At 46.6% G+C, this 16,384-nt stretch overlaps 2 protein-coding genes across 2 annotated transcripts in view; one reads left to right on the top strand and one right to left on the bottom strand.

Annotated features, from left to right (window-relative positions):
- The window catches only part of KCTD19 (potassium channel tetramerization domain containing 19), a 93,336-nt gene extending 92,957 nt beyond the window's left edge, over positions 1-379 (bottom strand). Inside the window, exon 1 of the mRNA XM_084812900.1 lies at positions 263-379. Within this exon, the coding sequence (XP_084669026.1) occupies positions 263-379 (117 nt within the window). The remainder of the gene's footprint in view (positions 1-262) is intronic.
- The window catches only part of LOC146339171 (leucine-rich repeat-containing protein 36-like), a 64,277-nt gene that overhangs the window by 7,926 nt on the left and 39,967 nt on the right, over positions 1-16,384 (top strand). Inside the window, exon 4 of the mRNA XM_084812466.1 lies at positions 3,106-3,272. The gene's annotated coding sequence lies outside the window, so the exon portion shown is untranslated. The remainder of the gene's footprint in view (positions 1-3,105; positions 3,273-16,384) is intronic.

The following is a 16,384-nucleotide window of genomic DNA, read 5'->3' as shown; positions in this document are numbered from 1 at the left end:
AGCTCAGCCACCTACAAATATACTTTGCCCCACCTGTGCACCCCCAGAGTTTTTTTTCTTGGTGCCACCACTGTTTTTCAGTCGAGAGGAGGTTGATTGTTGCAGCAGTGCAAAGTATTATGGGCTAGAAGGGGTCGCAGGTGGACTCTCTCCCCATCTCTGTCTTAGTGCAGGCCTTGGAGCTGAGACAGTGTATCAAGCAGCTCCTCAGAAATTAGTGTTTTCTCGTGTATTGTAGAAATAAACCTTGTTGTGAAAGTACCTGAATCTCTTGCGTGCTGCCTACAGAGGAGAGCCTAGGAGTCGGCTGCAAGCTGAGCAGGTCCCCCCCGCCCCGCCCCCCAGTATTAACTGGGCCAATGGCCCCAGTAGCGGCCATTGGCCCAAGGGCCATTGCAGGAGTGGAAGGAGTCAGGGAAAGAGTTGAAGATTTCAATGGCGGGTGGAAAGACATTGTTCAGACACCAGGTCTACTCACTGAGAAACAACAGAGGCGTAGACCTGGTATACAAACCTGAGGAGCTCGAGGCCAAGGTTTTTGCAGCCTTGTCAAGCAAGACTGGAACATCCTCAGTTTGAAAAAGCATGAGGGCAGATGAAGTCTGAATTGGAGCCTCCTCTGTGGACAAGCCCCCCCCCTTCCCCTTCTGGGGAAACTGCGGGACAGAAGCCTTGGCTGCCTCTCACTTGGGATCTGGGTGCTGGGCAGCCGTTTTTCCCTTCTTATTGGGGGGGGCGAGTCCCTGCCTTCCTCAGGCGCCCCCTTTGACTTGGCAGGGGTGGGCTTGTTTGTCCAGACTGTTCCACGCAGAGTGCCTAAAATGGTGACCGGAAAAGGTGGGAATGAAAATGTCAACTCTCTCGTGTGGGACAGTGGCTCCCAACAGCGGGAGGGAAGGTGGTGAGGGCGAGGACTCGTATCCCTGGTTCATGCTGCTGGCTTTAGGGCTGGGCCACATCAGAAGCCCTGCAAGTGGTGCAGGCCTGTTGCAGGGAGAGCTCAGGACTCCCCCCTCCTCCTGCGCAACTATCTCGGTGAAGCGCCTGACCCTCAGTGATTGGGGGCGGGCGTAGGTTTGTCAGGGAGAGAAGGGAGACCTTCCCAGATTTACCCTGCCAGTGCCCTCGGGTTGGTCTCAGCAGGGTCAGGATACGACACTGCTAGGCCTGTCCTGCTCTTGTTACGTCCATCTGTGCTGCGGGGGAACAGAACCGGCCATTGCTGGTGGCTGGCTGTCTCCAGGGAGGCCTTGTCCGGGCAGACAGACTCATCATGGAGGCCCCCATGGTCCCCTTCGGCAGTCCTGTGGGGGAGTTGCATGACATTCTAGGGCTGTCTTCCTCGGGGGAGAAGCCTGGCATTGCAGGTGCAAGCCTGTTCACCCTCTTTCCCCTTGTTAGCTCCTAAATGAGGGGTTTTTAAAAAATTCACACTAAGAGAGAAAGGCCGAGAGGAGCAGAAGAGGAGTCATGGAAAAGAAAAAAAATTCAAACAGCTCTAACTGGCTTGGGAAGCTGCTCCAGCGCCCTGCTCAGAAGTGAGGCAGGAGCAACCGCGGGAAGGAGGAGGGTGCTGCCCCCTGAGAGGACAATTTAGCTGATTTACATGTCCCTGGGGACAAGAAAAGGGTGGGTCCTGTTACGTTAAGCAACTCGTTAAATAACAGGAAGCGGGTGGGAGGAATTCATTTATTGCTTTCACAAGAGGGGGTAGGAAGTAAGTAGTGTGGCCCCAAAGATCCTGAATTGGGACAGGTGCTACTTAATCTATGCAATTGGCCTCCTCCCCTGCGTCCCACTCTGCCACCTAAGGTCCTCTGAGGGCTCTGCTGTGGCTGCCTAATGTGAGATTGGCAGCCATACGCAACATGACCTTTTCCTTTGCCACCCCTCAGTTGTGGACTGACCTGCCGGTTGAGATGCGCTTGCTGGCCTCTTCGAAGGTTTTTAAGAAGGCACTGAAGCCTCCATTATTCCGGCAGGCCTCCCCGCTTGAGAACTCTTGCTCCTTCTGCTGACCTTCGTATACTGTTTTGAAGCTGTGTTGTTTTATTGTTGGATTTTTTAAAAAAATAGTTCAAAGTTGTTTTTAGTTTTCTGTTGTTTGTTTATGTTGTCCGTATGCTTTTATGTAAATGGTTTTTAAATGTTGTATATTTTATTTTAATGTTTTAACTTTTGTAAACTGCCCAGAGAGCTCTAGCTATGGGGTGGTATAGAAATGTAATTAATAATATTTAGGATGTCTAAAATTAAAACACATTGTGAGACGCTCCAAAAGGACTCTTAAAAACTAAATGAAAGGGCAGCAGAAGGGCAAATGAGATTCAGTTAAGCAAGCACAAGGTAATGCATATTGGAGCAAAAAATCCTAATTTCACGTAGATGCTGTTGGGTTCTAAATTGGCAGTGATTGACCAGAAAAGAGATTTTGGCGTTGTGGAAGATAGTTCAATGAAAGTATTGATTCAGCATGCTGTGGGCAGTGGTGAAGAAGGGAAATGCCATGCTGGGGGTTATTAAGAAACAGACTGAAAAATAAATGGTCAGTATAAACATCTATCATCTCTTCCCCCCTCCCATTCCTTCCAAAAGGGATAACTGAAGAGCTTGTTAGTGTACATGGTCCCTCTCGCTTTAACTTCATAACAACCTTATGAGGTAGGTTAAGTTGAGGGAGGATGACTGGCCTATAGTCACCTAGTAAACTTTCTAACTGAGCAAGGATTTGAACGTTGATCTTCGACGTCTGAGTCCAGCGTGCTAGCCATGCCACCACACTGGCTCGCCCTTACATAATGCCCGTTTATAACATCGTGGTGAGGCTCCATCTGGAATACAGTGCCAAAAAAGGACATTATTGAGCTAGAAAACGTGCAAAAGGAGTAACAAAAATTGAGCATCTTCCCTATAAGCAAAGCATTCAGCGTAGATAGAAGATGTGTGCGGGTGGGCATGATACAGGTTTCTACACCGATGCATTCTGTGGAGGAGCTGTACAGAAAGAAGGCCTCTGGGTCACTCGGGTGGAGGAGTCAAGAGGAGCCTGGTCTCCGAGTTCAGTATTACCTTTTAAAATGGCATCCTTGTGTTTTCTCTATGCAGGGTCTTGAATATTTATGGGCATTACAACATCTGAATTTGTATTATAATCACGTTTCATCTTTGCTGGAAGTAGCCTGCCTCCAAGCATTCTAGACCTGCGGTTCGGCTCCATACCAGGAAGGAGTCAGGCTGTTCACACTGCAGATTACAAGCTCCGGAAAACCTAGGTGAGAAAAGAAGCAAAGAACGGTGATGGATGCTCTCTGTCTGCACCCCACCACCTACTGGGCCCCTGTCTGAAGTGGCAGTTCGCAATTGCCATTCTGTTCCAACCAGCTGCTTCAGCGTGGGGCCACCTGGTCTGGTGAGTGGCTGCTTACGGGAGCAGCAGAAGGGCACTTGCTGTTTTGAGGCTCACTTGGAGTACTTACGAGGGCCCTTAAGGTCAGGGTGGACAGCTCAGGCCTAGGGGCCAGATCCAGCCACTAGGGTCCCTCTGGCCATGCAGGGCTCTCCAGATGACCCACCCCTTCCCCCCCAGCCACCAATCATTTGGCAGTCTCCCAGTTTTTGTGCAGTTTTTCTTCCCATTCTAAAAGGTTGAAGTGCTTCCCCTAAGGCTTAGAAAGTGGCAGGAAGAGCTTTAAGCTGTTAATTTTTGTATTTTTCACCTCGCCCCTCTTGCCTTTGGCCCCGCCCATGACTGGAACGTGGTCCCTGAGAGCTTCCCCAAAATGGAATTTGGCCTTCAGGCTAAAAGAGTTTCAATACCCCTGCCTTAAAGAATGTATATCTGTCTTTTTCTGTGCCCTACTTGCTTCATGCCCCCATGTCATATATTTGCTTTTGAGGATCAGGGTCTATTTAAGTGTAGTTGTTGCTTGCTCTGATGCCTTTTAAAAGTGGAAACAGGAAAACTAACTTTTAAACATTGGTGACATTCCACCAAAGATCTGGGTGAAAGCGGGGATCTCTGTTGTCTGTGGAAACCTCTGAGAGTTGTTTCCAGTGCTATCTATTAGCAGTCACTGATCCTTAAGAGAGCAGATGTCTCAGGGATTGTTGTTGTTCAGTCGTTCAGTCATGTCTGACTCTTCGTGACCCCATGGACCATAGCACGCCAGGCCTTCCTGTCCTGCGCTCTCTCCCGGAGCATGCTCAAATCCATATTCATTGCATTGGTGATGCTATCTAGCCATCTCATCCTCTACCATCCCCTTCTTTTGCCTTCAACCTTTCCCAGCATCAGGGTCTTTTCCAGGGAGTTTTCTCTTCACATTAGGTGGCCAAAATATTTGAGCTTCAGCTTCAGTATCTGTCCTTCCAATGAGCAGTCAGGGTTGATTTCCTTTAGGATGGACTGATTTGACCTCCTTGCAGTCCAGGGGACTCGAAAGAGTCTTCTCCAGCACCACAGTTCGAAAGCATCAATTCTTCGGCACTCAGCCTTCCTTATAGTCCAGCTCTCACAGCCATACGTTGCTACTGGGAAAACCATCGCTTTGATTATACGGACCTTTGTCGGCAAAGCGATGTCTCTGCTTCTTACTATGCTGTCTAAGTTTGCCATAGCTTTCCTCCCAAGGAGCAAGCGTCTTTTAATTTCATGGCTACACTCACCGTCTGACAGAGCCTGTCTTTCCAGTTATTCTCCTAAGCCATGCAGTCATTGTCTGCAAGCACCCTTCTCTCTGGTGTCCTGGGCAGGGAATGCTGCCCAAAGTCAGGGTGTCACTTGCAGGGTTTCTTCCTACTTCTTAACCAACAGATGAGGCAGGTGAGAGTACAGTCACTGCTTTAAACATAACATGAATTCGTGAGGATCTTCCGCAAGGGGGCATTAAATTCTCCCGGTTAGAAGGAAGCTTGTGAATCCTACACATTGTTACAGAGGAGCTCCAAATGTGCTGGCTTCCTGCTATGTGGATCATGCAATATTGATTTACTTGACATATCCCTGACACCTTGGCCCACGAATCCATTTTGTTCTGGAATCCAAAGCCTGAGAGCTGCCAGGAATGCTGTTAAGGCTCTAGAATTGCCACAGAGGCAAAGAAACCATAGAATATACATTAATTTAAAGAAGACTTTGCCTGTGTCCAGGGAAAACATGCCACCACTCCGATGACTGATTCATGACAGTACCCTTACATTGTCCAGTCAAAAGCCATGACGGGCAAAGTGGTCTAATGCCGAAGCGCCCCCGCCTTCTAGACCAGTCAGCCAGTGTTGAACACATGTTTGAACCCATTTCCCCATTTTAGAAGTAGCTGTTCCCCATTTTATTAAGAGCATTATGCATAAGTCTCCTGTCTGCACACCACACTTCTAGTTAATAGCCCACGACCCACATTGGTCATAGAATCATAGAATCCTACTATTCTAGGATAGAATTCTAGGTTGGAAGGGGCCTATAAGACTGTCGAGTCCAACCCCCTGCTCAATGCAGGAATCCAGGTCAGAGCATCCCTGACAGATGGCTGTCCAGCCTCGTCTTGAATGCCTCCAGTGTGGGAGAGCCCACCGCCTCCCTAAGTAATTGACTCCATTGTCATACTGCTCTGACAGGAAGTTTTTCCTGATGTTCAGCCGGAATCTGTCTTCCTGTAACTTTAGCCCATGATTCCGTGTCCTGCATTCTGGGATGATCGAGGAGAGATCCTGGCCTTCCTCTCTGTGACAACCTTTCAAGTACTTGAAGAGCGCTATCCTAGCTATCCTATCTCCCCTCAGTCTTCTCTTCTCAAGGCTAAACATGCCCAGTTCTTTCAGTCTCTCTTCATAGGGCTTTGTTTCCAGTCCCCTGATCATCTTTGCTGCCCTCCTCTGAACCCTCTCCAGCTTGTCTGCATCCTTCTTGAAGTATGGTGCCCAGAAGTGGACACAGTACTCCAGATGAGGCCTAACCAGTGCTGAGTAGAGGGGGACTAGTACTTCCCGGGATTTGGAAGCTATGCTTCTATTAATGCAACCCAAAAGAGCATTTGCCTTTTTTGCAGCCACATCACATGGTTGGCTCATATTCAGCTTGTGATCTACAACAATTCCAAGATCCTTCTCGCTTGTAGTATTTTTGAGCCAAGTATTCCCTGTTTTGTAACTGTGCATTACACATGTATGTACAGAAGTTGACATACCCATGTGAATGAGGACACATGACAACACCATCCCTGGAATTTTGCATCCACGCCCCTCCAGGGACCCTCCCCACAGTGAGAACCTTTTTCTTTTTTTACTGATGGTAGATCTAAGTCTTCATCCTTCCTTCATGACCCTGTGGTGTGTTTCTGGATGTGTTAGCGAGAGGGGGATTGTGACTTCACTGCAAACTCAAGGGCTTCACCAGCTGTTGCTATGGAGAGGCATGTTTTGTTCTCATGAATTGTTGAACCTTCTATTCGGTTCGTGCTCAGTTTGGATAGATAGACTCGTCAGTTGGCCTATATCATCAAAAGAGAACCACAGATCCCTACACTTTTAAGGTCAGATGGAGCTTCTCCTATAGAACATGTGTTTTTCTCCAGATCCTCCCTCCCATGCATGTACCTCTTTTTGAAGTCCAGTTTTGATTACGAAGACTGAAAGTTGTGGAGTAAGTTTTTGGGGGCAGAGGGATAAATATATAGCTAAGTGTTACTTTTGCATAGTAACATGCAAAACTTAGGAAGTAAACTGGAGATGTAGACCATATTCTGTATGTGAATCACAGCAAAATTCTGCTCAATGTCCGTTGTATTTCAACTTGTAAAAGGTTGTATTTCAAAACCTTCTGGCAAAATATATATTTTTACAAAAGGCTACAAAGTGTTGAGGGAGTGGGATTCAATGTGATTATATGATTCATTGGTTAGTTACCCTTCTGAAAAAATACCATTGCCTTCTTTTTAGCTTGAATTTGTCTGACTTGAACTTTCAAGGATCCTTCCTTGCAGCATCATAGAATCATAGAATAGTAGGGTTGGAAGGGGCCTACAAGGCCATCGAGTCCAGTGCTCAATGCAGTCCAATGCTCAATGCAATGCTCAGTGCAAAGAATCCAAGTCAGAGCATCCCTGACAGATGGATGTCCAGCTTCATCTTGAACGCCTCCAGTGTGGGAGAGCCCACCACCTCCATAGGTAATTGGTTCCATTGTCGTATTGCTCTAACAGTCAGGAAGTTTTTCCTGATGTTCAGACGGAATCTGGCTTCCTGTTACTTGAGCCTATTATTCCGTGTCCTGCACTCTGGGATGATCAAGAAGAGATCCTGGCCTCCTTCTCTGTGACAGCCTTTCAAGGACTTGAAGAGTGCTATCATATCTCCCCTCAGTCTTCTCTTCTCAAGGCTAAACATGCCCAGTTCTTTCAGTCTCTCTTCATAGGGCTTTGTTTCCAGTCCTCTGATCATCTTTGTTGCCCTCCTCTGAACCCTCTCCAGTTTGTCTGCATCCTTCTTCAAGTGTGGTGCCCAGAACTGGACACAGTACTCCAGATGAGGCCTAACCAGTGCTGAGTAGAGGGGAACTAGTACTTCCCGGGATTTGGAAGCTCTGCTTCTATGAATGCAGCCCAAAAGAGCATTGGCGTTTTTTGCAGCCACATCACATGGTTGGCTCATATTCAGCTTGTGATTGACAACAATTCCAAGATCCTTCTTGCTTGTCGTGTTGTTGAGCCACGTATCCCCCATCTTGTAACTGTGCATTTGTTTTCTTTTTCCTCGGTGCAGAACTTGGCATTTATCCCCATTAAGTGTCATTCTGTTGTTTTCTGCCCAGCGCTCCAGTCTATCCAGATCACTTTGAATTTTGTTTCTGTCTTCCAAAGTATTAGGTATCCCGCCCCATTTTGTGTCATCTGCAAATCTGAGCAGCATTCCCTGCACCTCCTCCTCCAAGTCATTCATAAAAATGTTGAAGAGCACTGGGCCCAGGACTGAGGCCTGTGGTACCCCACTCGTTACCCCTCCCCAGTTTGAGAAGGTCCCAATGATAAGCACTCCTTGAGTCCGATTCTGTAGCCAACTGTGGATCCACCGGATCGTTGTTTCATCTAGCCCACTTTGAGCTAGTTTGCTCATCAGGATATCCTGGGGCACCTTGTTGAAAGCTTTGCTGAAGTCGAGTTATATGATGTCTACAGCATTCCCACGGTCCACAAGGGAGGTTACTTGATCCAAAAATGAGATCAGATTTGTCTGGCAGGACTTGTTTTTGACAAATCCATGTTGGCTTCGAGTAATCACGGCATTGTTTTCAAGGTGCTTCCAGATGGATTGCTTTATCATCTGCTCCAGAATTTTCCCTTGGATTGATGTCAGACTGACTGGTCTGTAGTTCCCAGGTTCTTCCTTTTTACCCTTTTTGAAGATAGGGACCACATTAGCCCTCCTCCAGTTATCTGGCACTTCCCTCGTCCTCCAGGATTTCTCAAAGAGAATAGACAGCGGTTCTGAGAGTTCTTCTGTCAGTTCCTTTATTACTCTAGGATGCAGTTCATCTGGCCCTGGAGATTTGCACTCATTCAAAGTCACTAGGTGTTCCTTGACCATATGCCTATCGATCTCAAGCTGCATTCCTGCCCCTTCAGCCTGCACTTCACCTTTGCCAGGGGGGTCATAGACCCTCTTTTGGGTCATCATCCTCGAGCATGATGAGAACAGAGACCCGATACCTTGTTTCAGCCTAGACCCAGCCCTATGACTTTAAAGCTAGAATCTGATTCAAACTTAGAGCAGGATGATTGGGAACCCAGTTCAGTTATGAGAAACTCGGGGCCTGGGAGCTCAGCTTTGCCTAGCATCCCATCTGATTGAGGCTGAAAGAAGATGATCCTATCAGCCACAGCTGCAAGAGTCGGCCTTGAATGAAGCCTCTAATTTACAGCCTGGGAGTGTGAGAACTGAGCAGTAGGAAGATTCTGCAGTGCTCATTGGTGTCACTCAGGTTAAGGTGTCAAGTGAAGAGGGCAGAACAGAGATGTCCTCTTCGACATTGTACTACCTTACATAGTGCTCGCTACATTCCCGTGTCAGGATAGATGGTCAGAAGGGGGGCTTTAGCAGGCCTTCCCTGTATTTAAGCCAGTGCTCAGGTTAAAGAGCCTTTGCTGAGAAAAACGTCTGGAGGGAGCAATCCTATGGCTACTGGTCAGCGGCTAGACAGCCATAGGATATGTGGTTTTCCAGGAACTGACTTCAGAGCCCGCACTCCAAGGTCGGTTCCTGGACAACTGGTCTTCGCCCTTTCCACGCTGCCTCACAGGCAGCACGGAACGGCCCCATGCTCTGCACTCGGTAGAGGAGCGCGGAGTGGCCAAAATCAGGTGTTCTGGGGGCATTCTGGGGCAGGGAAGGTGGAAATGCTGGTACAACACATCCTATGTGCTGTCTGGCAGTCTCCTCCCGTGCTTTGCCTTCCCATGGCTAGACAGCCAAAATTGGCTGTCTAGCCGCAAATGCAGGGCAGGAGAAGTGTGGAGGGAACAGTCCCCTCTGCTTCTCCCGCTCTGCATTGGATAGGCAGTCACCTCCGAGTTTGGAGGCAGCTACCTATCCCCATAGGATTGCGCCCTAAATTGCTCAGAAGACTTTCTTGCATGGACTTGCCGTGAATCTTGAACTCTTGGCTACCTTGAACCTTATATCTTTAAGACTCTGACTTGCAATATATTGCTAGGACTGTGACTCTGTATGAATTCTAGCCTTGGGACTGTCTCTTGAACAAAGCAATGTGCCAATAGCCTCTTATCCCTTTTATCAACAGTAAAGATGGGATGTTGAGGAATATTGCAAATGGAATTAGTGCAGGAAAGGGTGTTAATGTGGACAAAGCAAAGGAGGTTGGAGAAGAAATTATTACAAACGTGATAAGAATGTTTCTGAGTACACCTTTAAGAAATCTCGACAAGCTGTCACACTGAAGCCAAGGAGGGACCTATCAGTAGATGGTGACAGTGTACAAATCGATCCCCAAACAACCTTTCGATATTTACTTTTAGCAGCTGAAATTAAAGGAGAAAATATTCAGGACTTGTCAGAGCCCACCATCAATGTTTGACTCGGCAGGTTTCATGGCGGATCCAAAGAAATCCAATCTAGCAGGAACACTTTGGGCTTTAGTGAACAGTAAAATGCCTGATTAATCTTTAGAAGATGCTAAAATTGTTCTGGATGGTGGTTCACTCCTTATCACTTTCCATGGCACAGAGGAGGAACATTTAAAGTGATCTGTGATAAATATGTTGAGTACATAACAAAGAACTACTGCCACCCAGTAATAGTTTTTGATGGATATAACAATAACCCATCAATAAAAGATAAGAGCCATCACAAACGATCTAGAGGAAAGGAGGATGTGACTGATGCCTTCATAGAACATATGCCATTCCTCTCCAAGAAAGATAACTTTTTAAGAAACAAAGCAAACAAGCAACATTTCATTGACATGCACAGTGAACGGCTGGTAAATTGTGTTTTATTTATTATCTATTATTTATTTATTAGCCACCCACCTGTCTGACTACTTGGCCATTCAAGGCGGCATATAATAAAATAACACAAAATACAACACATTTACATAATCAACTGAACAAAACAACATTGCTCTATAAAAACACCCTAACCCACCCCAAATGCCCGTCTGAACAGCCAGGTTTTCAAAGCCCGGCAGAAGCTCATCAAAGAGGAACACCAGGTCAACATCCCCCAACCTCCCCTTGTCTCCCACAAAAAGTACTTTGGTTTTGTTGGGGTTCAGTTTCAGCTTATTCCTTCCCCAGCCACTCACCGACTCCAGACACTTGGACAGGGTTTCTACAGCCAGCCTTGGTGAGGATTTAAATGAGAAGCAGAGTTGCGTGTCATCTGTATATTGGCGACACTGCACCCCAAACCTCCTGATGATAGCCCCCAGCGGCTTCACATAGATGTTAAATAACATCGGGGAGAGAATAGAACCCTGTGGCACCCCGCAAGTGAGCAGCCAAGGGTCTGAAGTCTCCTCCCCCAGAACTACCGTCTGGTACCTGCCAGAGAGGAAGGAACAGAACCAGAGTAATACAGTGTCCCCTGTGACCAACCCCTCCAGGCGGTCCAGGAAGATACCGTGGTTGATGGTATCAAAAGCTGCTGAGAGATCGAGGAGAACAAGGAAAGAGCATTTGGCCCTATTCAGAGTCCTTCCCACATCATCCACCAAGGTAACCAAGGCCGTTTCTGTCCCATGCCCAGGCCTGAAACCTGATTGAAATGGATCCAGATAATCGGCTTCTTCCAAGTGTGTCTGCAACTGCAAAGCCGCCACCCACTCAAAAATGGCAGATTCGAGACCGGGCAAAAGTTGTTCAAGTCTTGGGGAACCAAGGAGGGCTTCTTGGGGGTTGGACTCGATGGTCTTGTAGGCCCCTTCCAACCCTACTATTCTATGATTTTATGATTCTTTAACAGTGGTCTTATCACCACCTCCTTGAGGGCCGATGGCATCACCCCTTCCTCAAGGGAGGCATTCACCACAGCCTGGATCCCCTCCCTAAGTCTCTCCCTGCAGCTCATAATGAGCCAAGATGGGCAGGGATCAAATAAGCAGGTGGTTGGCCTTAAAGATGAAAGCACCTTGTCCACTTCCTCAGAAGGAAGAAGTTGGAACCAATTCCACACAACCAGTCTGCCACTGACCACTTTTTCACTAACTGCATCCACAGTGCACGGAATAGCACTCCTGATCCGTGATGAGTGCTTTGCAAACTCATCACAGGAGACCTTGGAATGCTCCATTGGTTCCGAAACAACTGGACTGACCAGCTTCCGGACCACTTGGAACATCCTCCTGGGATAGCACTGTACGGCTGCGATAGAGTCTTTTTTGCTGCTCCTATCACCACGTGGTAGGTTGAAGCTACCAGTTTTCCTCCACCAGCGCTCTAGCCGTCTCGCCTCCTGCTTCAGAGCTCACAACCGTAGGGTGAACCATGGTGCAGTCTGAGCCCTGTTCAGGGGGAGAGGGCATTTCAGAGCCACCCAGTCCAATGTCCCGGTGATTGCAGCATTCCAGCCATCCACCAGGGTCTTGTTGTTGTTCAGTCGTGTCTGGCTCTTCGTGACCCCATGGACCATAGCACTCCAGGCCTTCATGTCAGGAGACAACATGAGCACTCACAAAAAATATGGGACATACAGCTCATAAAGAAAGAACTAGGGCAAGAGATTTCGTCACATTCTTCATTCATGCAATTGGTGGATGCAACAGCACATTGCATTTATTTGGCATTGGAAAAGGAATTGTTTTAAAGAAACTTTCAGACTGATAACCTCTTTTTAGAACAGGCCAAAGTATTCAGCAAAGTATCATCTAAAGACGACATTACCAAAGCAGGAGAAAATGCACTTCTCTGTACAAAGGAAAAGAAGGTGAAACATTAAATGCACTACGATACATACCTTTCTGGGGAAAGACAGTATTTGGGACCTCTACTGTTGCCGTGCATACTCTTCCACCAGCATCTTCAGCAGCACAATACCACTCGCTGTGAGTTCATTACCAAGTACAAACCTGGATGGGAAAATCGGAAAACCTCCTGCCAGAGGACTTTCGATGGATCTGTAAAGATAATGGGCTTGAGCCACTTACAGTGAGCTTGTCACCTGCACCGGCCCACATCATCACAGTAATACGATGCAAATGTAAAGGACTGTGTGACAGCAAAAGATGTAGAAAGCACAATCTGAATTGCACACCTGCTTGTTCTGAGTGTTGTGGTGTCAGTTGTTCTGTGAAGGAACCGCTGGGACCAGCTCCAACCTTCCTACAGAGTAGGACAGCTCTGGAACTGACTCCAGCTCTCCTACCGAAACAGGACTAGCTCCTCCATCTCCCCAGGTCCTCACCACCTAGAAGAAGCCAGAGACGGCAGGAGAGAACACTGGCCCTTCAAAGAAAACTCGCCACTCTTGAGGATGCAGAGCTCCCAGAGGGTGCTGGGATAACTTGTCAGTGCTTTGCCTGCAGGGCTGTTCCCTACGGTTCGGAATTCACTCCCAAAGGCCCAGGTGGTATCTGCGGTGCTGGTTGTGCCACTAAAGCTCCTTTTCCAGTTGTCTGTGCCATGATACACCTCCTCATCTGAGCCATCGTCCAGAGCGGACAACTGAATCCCAGATGAAGCAAGACACTGGGAGCCCTATGCTGAGCTAGGACAGCATAGTGCTGTCTAGTGCCTTTTTAGTCTGTAATTCCTTTGATGAGTTCATTATATCTGTTTATATTTCTATATCAAATGGCTGCTGCTGTGCAAGAAGAATAGGAATTAAGAACATGCATAAGTAAGATCAGAACTGAGGAACACTTTGTACAATGCAGAATATTAGAGAACAAGTAAACAACTTCCCTTTATATCAACTGCAGTTTTCTCCCTATGGAGGCTCCCTACATTGGGCTCTGTCTTGTTTCATACCATAATTGTCATTTTGCATGAAGATAAAATTTGACCTATGTACAAGACAACAAGCGGGGTAGCATTACTGGAATAGCATGTTCAGTTCTGGAGAGTGTATTTATGCACGGTATATAACCCTTGTTGTTGTTCAGTTGTTCAGTCGTGTCCGACTCTTTGTGACCCCATGGACCATAGCACGCCAGGCCTTCCTGTCCTGCGCTCTCTCCCGGAGCGTGCTCAAGTCCGTATTCATTGCATCAGTGATGCTATCTAGCCATCTCATCCTCTGCCGTCCCCTTCTTTTGCCTTCAGTCTTTCTCAGCATCAGGGTCTTTTCCAGAGAGTTTTCTCTTCGCATTAGGTGGCCAAAACATTTCAGCTTCAGCTTCAGTATCTGTCCTTCCAATGAGCAGTCAGGGTTGATTTCCTTTAGTATGGACTGATTTGACCTGAGTTATGCAAGCCCCTTTGCCACAACAATTATAATCCATTAATATACAGTGGAGGTGAGGAATAGATTTCAGGGATTAGACCTGATAGACAGAGTGCCTGAGGAACTATGGACAGAGGTCCGTAACATCGTTCAGGAGGCAGCAATGAAATCCATCCCAAAGAAAAAGGAATGCAAGAAAGCAAAGTGGCTGTCTGATGAGGCTTTACAAGTAGCTCACGAAAGAAGGGAAGCGAAAAGCAAGGGAGAAAGGGGAAGATATACCCAACTGAATACAGAGTTCCAGAGAATAGCAAGGAGAGACAAGAAGGCCTTCTTAAATGAACAATGCAAAGAAATCGAGGAAAACAACAGAATGGGAAAGACTGGAGATCTCTTCAAGAAAATTGGAGATCTCAAGGGAATGTTTTGTGCAAAGACGGGCATGATAAAGGACAAAGAAGGCAGGGACCTAACAGAAGCAGAAGAGATTAAGAAGAGGTGGCAAGAATACACAGAAGAACTATACAGGAAAGATCTGAATGTCCCTGATAGCCATGATAGTGCGGTCACTGAACTTGAGCCGGACGTCCTCGAGAGTGAAGTCAAGTGGGCCTTAGGAAGCATTAGTAACAACAAAGCCAGCGGAGATGACAGTATTCCAGCCGAGCTATTTAAAATCCTAAAAGATGATGCTGTTAAAGTGCTGCATTCAATATGCCAACAAATCTGGAACACTCAACAGTGGCCACAAGACTGGAAAAGGTCAGTTTACATTCCAATTCCAAAGAAGGGCAACGCCAAAGAGTGTTCAAACTACCGCACAATTGCGCTCATTTCACATGCCAGCAAGGTGATGCTCAAAATCCTACAAGCTAGGCTTCAGCAGTATGCGAACCGAGAACTACCGGAAGTACAAGCGGGGTTTCGAAGAGGCAGAGGAACTAGAGATCAAATCGCCAACATTCGCTGCATCATGGAGAAAGCAAGAGAATTCCAGAAAAACGTCTATTTCTGCTTCATTGACTACGCTAAAGCCTTTGATTGTGTGGATCACAACAAACTGTGGCAAATTCTTAAAGTGATGGGGGTACCAGACCACCTTACCTGTCTCCTGAGAAACCTGTACGAGGGTCAAGAAGCAACAGTAAGAACCAGAGATGGAACAACCGATTGGTTCAAAATTGGGAAAGGAGTACGAAAAGGCTACATATTGTCACCCTGCTTATTTAACTTATATGCAGAGTACATCATGAGAAATGCCGGGTTGGATGAATCAGAGGTCGGAATTAAGATTGCTGGGAGAATTATCAACAACCTCCGATATGCAGACGATACCACCCTAATGGCAGAAAGCGAAGAGGATCTCAAGAGCCTCTTGTTGAGGGTGAAAGAGGAGAGTGCAAAAGCTGGTTTGAAACTCAACATTAAAAAAACTAAGATCATGTCATCTGGCCCTATCACTTCCTGGCATATAGAAGGGGAAGAAATGGAAGCAGTGACAGATTTTACTTTCTTGGGCTCCAAGATCACCACAGACGGTGAGTGTAGCCGTGAAATTAAAAGACGCTTGCTCCTTGGGAGGAAAGCTATGGCCAACCTAGACAGCATAGTAAGAAGCAGAGACATCACCTTGCCGACAAAGGTCCGTCTAATCAAAGCTATGGTTTTCCCAGTAGTAATGTATGGCTGTGAGAGCTGGACTATAAGGAAGGCTGAGCGCCGAAGAATTGATGCTTTCGAACTGTGGTGCTGGAGAAGACTCTTACGAGTCCCCTGGACTGCAAGGAGGTCAAATCAGTCCATCCTAAAGGAAATCAACCCTGACTGCTCATTGGAAGGACAGATACTGAAGCTGAAGCTCAAATATTTTGGCCACCTAATGCGAAGAGAAAACTCCCTGGAAAAGACCTTTGTCCATTCAAACTCCCCCCGCTTCCCCAGTATAAAAGTTGTCTCAGATTAGTTGTCAATTTAGCAAGATTTGGCATACATTTAGCCAAATAATTAATCATACCCAATAATCTCTGTAATTCTCCCTTATTTTGAGGACTTGGCATTTCAACTAGTGCTTCAATTTTAGTTCTTTCAGGTTTTATTCCTTCTGCAGTTAAGATATGTTCCTAGTAATTTCTTTCAGTCATAGAAAATTTGCATATCTCTCCATTTAGTTTTAAATTCCTTGCTTTACACCTTTCTAAAACCTGCATAACTCTTTCATCATGCTTTTGTTGTGTCCTTCCCCATATCAGGATATCATCAATATAACACATAACTCCTTCTAATCCTTCAAAGACTTCTTGTATTGCTCTTTGATATACTTCAGAAGCAGATGAAATACCAAACGGCATTCTAGTAAGTCTATATCTACCAAAAGGTGTATTAAAAGTACATAATCTGGAACTCTTCTCGTCCGGCTGTATCTGCCAAAATCCATTACTAGCATCCAACACAGAAAACAATTTGGCATCTGCCAATCTGCTAGTGATTTCATCTG

The sequence above is a fragment of the Heloderma suspectum genome, chromosome 8 (assembly GCF_057233095.1).
Source record: "Heloderma suspectum isolate Gila_16-S chromosome 8, 16-S_ref, whole genome shotgun sequence".
In the NCBI taxonomy this organism is placed as follows: Eukaryota; Metazoa; Chordata; class Lepidosauria; order Squamata; family Helodermatidae; genus Heloderma; species Heloderma suspectum.
Note: the sequence above shows the minus strand (reverse complement) of the source record. Positions and strands in the feature narration are given on the sequence as shown.